Genomic DNA, 9,974 nt, shown 5'->3' with positions numbered 1-9,974 from the left:
CGCCTGCTGCTCCCCTCAGCAGAGTGCTTCGGCTAATCTGCCTGCTATCCTCCCCACTCTGTCTCTGGTGGATCCTCTCACCTTCCGCATCTCTGGCCTGTACCCCAGCTCTTGTATGCATAAATAAATAAATCCTTAAAAAAAAAAAGAATGAAAAGGGACATTACTTCAAATTCTCAGGCATTAAGAAGACTAGAAGAAGATATTAGGATAACTTTGTTTGTATGTTTGACAACTTAGATGAAGTGGGACAATTTCTTAAAAATCGTAGCTTCCTAAAACTGAGACAAGCAAAAAGAGAACATTTAAATATCTCTATCTGCCAAAGAAATTGAATGCATACTTGGAAACCTTCCTACAGGGAAAGCCCAGATGGTTTCACTAATGAATTTCACCAAGCATTTAAAGAGGAAATAATTCCAATTGTTTTTTACACAAAAACTTGCAGAGAGTAACGGAAAAGGGAATATTTCTCGACATATTTTTGGAGATCATCCCTGACCAGAACATTGCAAGAAAGGAAGTTACAGGGCAGTATCTCCTGTGATGACAGATTGAAAAAATCCCACAAAATTCAATTAGTTATTAAATTGATTGTAATCAAGAAGTCATTTTATTCTAAGGAAAGTATATGTTGATTTAAGATAAGAAAATGATTGAATGGAGTTTATCAAATCAACAGAATAATGAAGGGAACTACATGGTCATCGCAACATATAAGGGATAGTATTTGACAAAATTTAAATCGGTGTATGATAGACACACTAAAAATGAAGGGAAAAAATCCCTACATCTAATGTTATACTTCAGAGTAAGATATGTAGGCTATTTCCAGCAAATAGTAACAAAGTCTTTGAAAGCTGACATGTTCACTAAGTACCATGACACATGTCCTGTGTCTCTAACCAGATTTCTAAGAGCATGCTTTGGTGTAGCCTCAGAATCCAATGCAAGTCATCTTCGTCTCCTGAAAGAATAGCAGAGGGGCAGGCAGAGGCCAGTTTAGAGGCATTCTCCTCACAAAATGTAGTCCATGGTGGTGGAGCGGGAGGCCTGCTGGGAGGTGGGCGAGCTGTCTCTGCTCTCTCTGGGGATTTGCCTCCCAAAGTAGAGGAAGCTCTTCTGAAATATTTCTGAGAGGTGTTTCTTGAACTTCTCGCCCATGAACGCATAGATTATCGGGTTCACACAGCAGTGAGTGAAGGAAATGGTTTCTGTGACATGGGTGGCGTAAGCCAGTTGCTTGCTCATGACGCATCCATCCAAGATGTGCATATTGTGCAGGGACGAGAGGAAGAGGACCACATTGAACGGGACCCAGAAGAATAAAGACGCAGTGACCACCAGGAGCACCAACCTCACAGCCTTGGTCTTGTTATGGTTCTGGCAGTTCTTCAGCTGGTGGAGGATGCTGGTGTAGCAGAACACAAGGATGGTGAATGGAATCAACAGGCCTAAGATATTGATTTCAAAGTGGATGAAGATCTTCCACTTTGAAGCCTGTTGATTGTAATATGGGTAACACTTTAGCATGCCATCTTCAGAGTCCACTTGGTAAAACACCAGTAACGGGCTGGCAGCCGCTATGGCAGCCAGCCACACTGCCAGGCTCATGGCTGTGCCCCTTCTAGCTGTCCTCACTTTTACAGCATACACTGCATGGACGATTGCCAGATACCTGTCCACACTCATGAGGGTGATAAAGAACATGCTGCTGAAGAAACCAATATAATAAAAGCCAGAGACCATCTTGCACATTATGGCCCCAAACACCCACTGGTCCAGCTGATAGTGAGTCAGAAAAGGGAAGGAGAACACAAAAAGCAGGTCTGACAGGGCCAGGTTCAAGAGGTATATGTCCGTGATGCTCCTCAGCTTCTTGCAGGAGATGAGGACCAGGATGAGGAGGCTGTTTCCCAGAAGACCAAATACAAACAGGAGGCAGTAAACGATGACAAGAAGCAACTTGCTGTCACTCTGAATCAGCTCCCCATTGCAGGGACTTGAGATGTCTTCGGGATAATAGTAGTCAGGTGTCAAACTGGGTTCAAGTGTATAATCCATCAAAGCAGAAGGATCTGGTCACAGAGACACCTAAGAGAGATTCAGTCCTCAAAAATATTTTTATTTATAAACATAGACTGAATTGAATGACAAATTCACATATTAAAGCCTTAAAGCCTGGCTATGGGCTAAATGTTCATGTGTGTGTGTCACCCCTCCTCATATCATTTAAACCCTCCAAATCCCATGTGATGGTATTAGTTGGCATGGACTTTGGAAAGTAATTGGATTAGATGAGGTTTGGGGGATGGAAGCCTCATGAAAGGGATGCATGCCCTTCTCAGAATCATAAGAGCTTGCTTCCTCTCTGAGCTCTCGCCCTGCAAGGCTACAATGAGAAGTCTGAGGTGGGCAAGCTGGGAGCAAGCACCTGCTCACTGGAACCTGACTGTGCCGGCACCCTGCTCTCAGATGTCCAAACCTCCACAACTGTGAGAAATTAATTTCTGTTACTTAGAAGTCGCCTGTTCTCTGATATTCTGGCACAACAGCCCAATGTACTAAAATCGCCCCCGCCCCCCCCATGTTAGTGTACTTGAAGATAAGCCATTGAGGAGGTAGTTAAGGTTCAACGAGGTCATAAGATAGGCCTTGTTCCCAAAGGCTGGGGTTCTCCCAAAGAGGAGAGGCACTGGAGCACCCCCGTGTGCCCTTTGTGTGATCTTCTCTGCCCAGGCACAGGGAGGAGACCGTGTGAGGACATAGCAGAGAGAAGGTTACAAGGCAGGATGAGAGAAAGCACAGAAGCCAACCCTGCCGACACTGGATCTTCTAGTCCCCAGAACTGTGAGAAACTAAACTGTTACTTAAGCCAGCCAGGATGTGGTGTTCCTTATGGGAGGATGGCAGGTACGTGGCGTCTATGGAAATTGTATTTTATACCCAAGTTTTCTGTAATCCCGAAACGTCTCTAAAAAATAGTCTACTTGTTTTTTTTAAAGCTGGAAACTGTCCAAGCTGACAAATACAAGGGAATCGGGTAGGTTAAGAAAAGCCAAAATTTACAAACAAAACTTAAATATCTGTAATTCCCCCATTAGAATTAGCAACTGCTACCATATTGTCATAATTGTTTTGGTTCTTTTTTCTTTCTTTCTTTCTTTTTCTTCCATTCCTTCCTTCCTATGAAGCAGAGATTAAATAAATTTCCCTTTATTTATTTATTTTAAGATTTATTTTTATTTATTTATGCATACTAAACTGGGATGTAGGCCAGAGGTGGGGGTCAGGGGGTGAGAGGATTCACCAGAGACAGAGTGGGGAGCAGAACAGGCAGATTGACTGAAACAGACTGCCGAGGGGAGCAGCGGGCGAGACAGGAGAGGTGGGCCACACCATTTGGGTTAGCTCCGGCCAGGGATGGAACTCATGCCTTAGTGGCTGACAAAACTTAATAGTGCTGAGACTTGAACCCCTGCTCCACCAGGGAGACCCCTAAAGTTCCCTTTAACTACTCAACTTACCCCTCACTCCAGGAAGAAATATTATAACCAATTTCATATATATATATATATATATATATATATATATATCACTCCAAACAGTTTTCCCTTATACTTTTACAGAGATAGATATCCTTATCTTCAAACAATATATAATACTTTGTGTTCACTTTTACTCTACATTAATGATACAGTATCACATCTCTCATTTCATATCTTGTTTTTTCTTCTCCCAGCATGTTGTTTTAGAAATAAAACCACATGATACTAAGTTTAATTCATTCTCTTAACTATTCTTCTAAGCACTTTAACTGATTTTAAAATACAATAGAAAAAAAAGATTCCAATCATACTACCAACAAAAATGACCAGCACTACTAGAAGCAAACTTGATTAAAACTGTCATTCAACTATAGAAGAAATTATAAAACATTGTTGAGAACATCAAAGGAGCTGTGACAAAAAGGAAACAAATACAATATTTATGGAAGGGAAAAGTCAACATTTAAAACATAATTCTTCTCCAATTGATTTATACATTCAAGGTAATTTCAAGGCAGACAGAATTTTCTAAGGGACTTAATTGCTGGACACGCAGACATTGTCATGCATCATTATCCATTATGCCATCCACCTTTCTGTAATTTAGGGTGCTAAGCAAGGTAGCCATTTTTAACCATACTGATTTCAGGGGGTGGGCACAGCGTGGCATACACAGTGGTAAAGGTGTGAAGCCATGCATCCAAAACTTTATAAACCAACATGACCTCACAAAAAAATGCAAAAGGAGGAGAAAAAATTTTAAAATAAAGACACCAATTTCATTTAAGTATGTATCCAAAATAGACTTTAAAAAATGGTTGCTGAACTGTGGAGTTGGTCTTTTACCTGGGGGTGTGTGGCCAGACTCCCTCCTACCTCTTCCTTCCTACTTATCTTTGATAATAATTTCGAAAAACAACTTTCAGTTCATCTTCTTCTTGTTTTATCCTTTTCAAACTCTGGAATGAGAGTAGGTCCTCAACCCATTCTCTTCCCCAGATCTTTTCAACTGAATCCACTACTTAATCCACACTGAATTTCTACTGAATTCTACTTAATCCACACTCCCTCTATATTCTTTTACCAATAAGATCTTTTATCAATAAGATCCATGGATCAATATCTACCATTTACCGCAGCGGGCCAGGAATTTTAGATGCATTTCTTCATTTATTTCTTTTGAAGCAAACATTAATATCTCCTTTCTATTTCTGGGGTTACAATTATTCCTGGGGATGAGCTTCAGTCCAGTGCCGACAGTTATACAGAGTCATGAGATACAGCCAGGACTTGAAACCACATCTCCTGAGCCAAATGCTTTTTCTTTTCTAAGTTGTTTTTATTTCACAGGAAGAGTAAACAGGTCAAATCTTTGGGCACCTAGGCCCCCTGATTTCTAAGTTTTAGAATTCTTTGTAGCAGAGTAAACTTTGTCCTATTTCTTAAACTGAGCTTCAGTTTCCTTTTCTAATGAAGCTTCTCAGGATTTGATGAGAATTAAGACTGACCATTTAAATTAGTGCCTAATGAAGGAGGGATGTTTGTTTGCCAACTTTCCTCCTTGAGTACAAAAATCACATGTCCTTCAGTTATCTGAGAGAAGCATTGCTCCTACCACAAGCACAGATGCCCTCTCAGATGCTTGCTGATATGAGGGGTCTTTTCCAATCTACCTTCCCCTCTCAGAGATGCTTTGACGCTCTCCTTCAGAAAAGTATGAGAAAATTTTCAGAAAAAATGTCCTGGCTTGCTTTTAGTGGCCGTGAGCACCCACTAGACTTACGTAGGGTTTGTGAACTCTGGGATGGGTAAAGATTATTTTTTAAAAATCACCTCTTGAGGGCCTCCATGGTGGTTCAAAGGGGTTAAGTCTCAGCACTGTGAAGCTATCCAAAGCTACTGCAGCATGAGTTCAATCCCCGGCCAGGGAGCTGACTCACATGGCGCAGCAGACCTCTCCTGTCTTGCCCGCTGCTCCCCTCAGTAGTGTATTTCAGTCAATCCACTCTGTCCCTGGTGAATCCACTCAGACCCCCTCACCCCCACACCTCTGGCCTACACTCCAGCTCTTGAATGCATAAATAAATAAATAAAATAAATCTTCAAAAAAAAAAAAAAACCCACCTCTCAAGCTAGACATCTGATATATTGACATTCCATCTGTCTCTCCCCCAGAGCCATAAAATTGCCCCTGCTATGTGACCCTGTATTTCCCAAGAATGGCTATTAACGCTTACCTTAATTAGATCTTTTGTTCTGGATATTTCAGAGTTGCTAAGTCTCATGTGTGTGCAGTTCAGAAGTGAATAACAGCTTCTCTGGAGATCTCTATCTGTGGTGAGTAGCCAAATGGGGTAGACCTACCACTGCATCCTATGGTTACCTTTAAAATTGAAAAAAAAGATCACGTATGGATGACAAATTAGCATATGAAAGTCATGTCATTATGTTATATTGATAAGGGGATTGTAAATTAAAGTGAGAAGAGACCACAACACAACTCTCAGAGTGGTCACTGGCAACACCAAATGCTGGTAAGGATGTAGAACCTCTCATTTATTGCTGGTAGGAATGCACAATGAAAGAGTCTCTTTCAAAGACTGTCAATTTCTTATAAAAAAAGGATAGGGTTAGTATATAATCCAGTAATCATGCTCCTGAATATTTACCAAATGGTTGACAACATATCTATAAAAAAAACTGAACATGAATATTTATAGCAGCTTTATTTATAATACAAAAAATTGGAAGAATCAAGCTATGCTTCAATAGTTGAATAAATAGATAAGCACTGGTGACATACACCATGGAATATTATACAGTGATTAAAAAAGAGCTGTCAAGTCACAAAAGGATGTGTTAAGTGTATATTGCTAAGTGAAAGAAGCTAGTCTGTAAAGACTATACACTATATGATTCCATATATATGAAAAGGTAAAACTATAGAGGCAATAAAAAGTCAGTGGTTGCAGGGGTTTGAGAAGGAAGGGGTGATCAAAAAAGTGTGAAGTAAATGAATAAAACAATCAAATATAAACCACAGAGGGATACCACCCTGGTATACGAATAGGTAGAGCATAGGACACTTTGGGGCAGGCCATACAAGTCATCATGCATTTGTCAAAACCCATAGAACTGGGCCTCCCCTGGTGGCGCAGCGGTTGAGTGCTGGGCTGCAAAGCTGCCTGCAGCCTCTGCAGCGCCGGTTCGATCCCCGGCCACTGGCGAGGGTCCCATATGAGGCGCAGACCTCTCCTGCCATGCCCGCTGCTCCCCTCAGCAGTGTACTTTGTCAGTCTGCCTGTTCTGTTCCCTGCTCTGGCTCTGGTGAATTCTCTCACTCTCCCGTGCTTCTGACTGTACCCAGTGCTTGTATAAATAAATAAATAAATATTTTTTTTTTTTAAAAAAAGCAACCCATAGGACTATACAACACAAAGAAGGAATTACAATGTAAATTATGGACATTTTAAGTAATAACGTATCAATATTAATTCACTAATTATAATTATAACAAACGTACCACACTAATGCAAGATGTTAATAATGGGGAAATTAAAATTTGTGTTGAACCACAAAAGACTCCCAATAGCAAAGCAATCTTAAGAAATAACAAAGTTGAAGCATCATACACCCTTATTTCAAATTATATCACAAAGTAATCAAAACAGTATTGTATTGTCTTAAAAATAGACACACAGGTCACCATTACAGATTCTAGAAAAAATCCCATGCATATATGGCTAATTAACTTATAACAAAGGAATCAAAAGCATAGGGAAAGACAGACTCTCCAATAAATTGTGTTGGGAGAACTGGACAGCAACATGGAAAAGAATGCAACTGGAGCATTATCTTACTCCATATACAAAAATTAACTCAAAATGGATCAGAGACTTGAATATAAGACCCGAAATCAAATGTAAGACCTGAAATACTTTATATACCTCATCTTAATTAGGTCTTATGAAAATTCTGAATGGTAGTTATAATTTTTGTTTGTGAAAACTGAAACACAGGTGATTTGCCACTGGTCACCCAACTAATAAACTGAAGTCTAGACTTCAAATTCAGTCCAAGGGATTGCAGATCCCAAACTCTTAACTCAATCACCTTAAAACTGGCAAGTGTCAGAGCCTCAGGGTTACAAGGTGTGTGATTTCAAAATTGAGCATTAGATTTAGAGAGTTAAATCTTTGCAACTCACTTTAATTTCTCCTGGTTCAAGAGAATGAATATGAGTCCCCTGAATTGTTGGGAGAGAGGATAGAAGTTACAGAACCTCCCCATCTCCAACCCACTCATTTCTGGAAGGGAGCAGAAGATTCATTGCTTTCATGGCCCCCATGTTTCATGCCTTTAGATCTATACATTTCCCTATATACAGTGTCTTCTCTCTCACTCTGGGCTCAGCCAGGTGACTTTCTTTGGCTAATGGGATGTTGGCAAGCATGATCAATTGAGTATGCTCTTTCTTGTAACTCTTCTAGGGCCATGGCAATATGCCCAGGCGTCACCTAGAGGAGCAGTCAAAGTAGGAAGTCTTAGTCATCCCAGCAAAGGCCAACCTAGATCAGCCAGTTAATTCCATGAAGTCAACACATAAGTGATCTCATTCAAGACCTACACAGTTGCCCACCTAAATCATCACCCCAAATGTAGAAAAAATTAACACTTGTATTATTAAATACACCAGAGGTTTGTTTCCAACCCTTATTACATAAGCATTGTAGTGGCAAAAACTAACTGAACACAAAGGGTCATGCCAGATTAAGGGGCAGGATTCTGGTAAGGCATCCTGTTGTGACTGAACACCATCTCTGGGGTGTCAGATGAGAACTCCCTTAGAATTAGGGAAGCTCAAGAGAAAGAAAGTATGAAAGAATAAAAATTGCAAGCATCACTAGTGTTTAATTTTGGAATGCAATCGTGCTCTCTGTCTTAGCTTTGTATGCAGAGTGATAATTATAGCTTCCTTCTGGAGAGTATGTGAGAAAATGAAATGAGATATCAGTATAAAGGGTGGAGTACATGGCAGGCCTGTAGTCAATTGCAGCTCTCTTATCCTCACTCTGGAATTTACACCCTCACCCCATCTTTTCACCATAATCTAAAGTAGAGACAAACCAGAGATATCACCATCTACAACAGGGGAAATTTGCCCACGTGGTTGCATTAGGATTGGATCCATGAATATCAAAGAGCCTGCTGAGAACAGGCCATAACAGGAAACCACCAAGACAACCTCCTGGTTGCTTGTGTTTGCTGCTTCCACTCTGCAACAGGGCAGTTGTGCAAGGAAGCTAGCAGCTAAAGGTAGCACTGGGGTGTCTAAGTAGAAAATATAAAGTGTCCTGGAGAACCCTGGGGCCAGCTTCTAGAATTCTAACTTAATAATCCAAAATGCAGGTGGAAAGAGGTGTTATCAACAAAACTATAGTATAATATAATTTGTAATGGAAACAATTTGGAAAACACTTAAAAGCTAAAAATTTTTTTTTTTAAAGTGGAATGCCCAACTCTGTCACAGGCTTGCAAGGGGACAGTCTTAGGTGAAAAAGGTAAACATATCTCATTTTATCTGCATTTTTAACTAAAAGGATTGCCTCAACTAACTTGGTTTTTGTGCTTTCTTCCAAACAGTGATGGCAATAATCATTTCAGGGACAGAATCATGAGCTGATGGACAAATGGTTTATTTCTGATGACTGAGACCATGCCAGTGGGGTGAGTTCCCCCACCCACTTCAAGGATTATGTGTTTACCTCAATATCAAGAGGCAATCCTTAATATCAAGGATTATGTGTTTACCTTAATATCAATATCAATGCTATCAAGATATCAAAGACTGATCTGGGCAAAACAAAACCAGACCTGCTTGGACAATATACCACAGGAGTCTATAAATACCTGAGCTGTGAGGCCATCCCATGAAGGTGTAACAGGGTAGTCCCCAGGAAAGGGGGGGGTTCCACCAGTGGGGCAGGGAACCCAGAACCTCCCCCTTTCCTGGGGACCACCCTGTTACAAAGGCAACAGATATGGAGCTTTTCCCTCTGATTTATATGGTTTAACTGATGTCAAGTGACAAACTGTGCCAATCTGCCCATCTTAGGAGCTCATCCTTGGCAATGAAGAGCAGAAAGCCTGGGATGAAAAGGAACATTTTCTATGACCATTCCCCTTCTGAAAATATGTGGAAGTTTCTCAAGGAAATAAGCAGGAGGGAAGGAAAAGCACCCCCGTACAGATGACACCCATTTCACTGTTATTTCACCTTCTTTCTTATGGCGCAGTGTAGAATGGCTATGGATTCCTAGTCTTGTATCATCACTCCGGACCTATCTTTTCCCCCTCACAGATCCATCTCTTAGAAATTCTTACTGGAACCTGAGTTCATACCTGGGTAACTCCCCTCCCCAATAT

The 9,974-nt window shown here is 40.7% G+C and overlaps 1 protein-coding gene across 1 annotated transcript; it reads right to left on the bottom strand.

Moving 5' to 3' along the window:
- Positions 1-944: 944 nt before the first annotated feature.
- CCR8 (C-C motif chemokine receptor 8) lies at positions 945-5,822 on the bottom strand. The gene is made up of 2 exons (XM_037520067.1): positions 5,786-5,822; positions 945-2,094 (listed from the first exon to the last, which is right to left on the bottom strand). The coding sequence occupies exon 2, from the start codon at positions 2,062-2,064 to the stop codon at positions 1,018-1,020; it is 1,047 nt and encodes a 348-aa protein (XP_037375964.1). The 5' UTR covers positions 2,065-2,094; positions 5,786-5,822; the 3' UTR covers positions 945-1,017.
- Positions 5,823-9,974: the final 4,152 nt, after the last annotated feature.

This window comes from Talpa occidentalis, unplaced genomic scaffold (genome assembly GCF_014898055.3).
Source record: "Talpa occidentalis isolate TD23 unplaced genomic scaffold, MPIMG_talOcc4v2.1 talOcc4.10, whole genome shotgun sequence".
NCBI classification, from domain to species: domain Eukaryota; kingdom Metazoa; phylum Chordata; class Mammalia; order Eulipotyphla; family Talpidae; genus Talpa; species Talpa occidentalis.
Note: the sequence above shows the minus strand (reverse complement) of the source record. Positions and strands in the feature narration are given on the sequence as shown.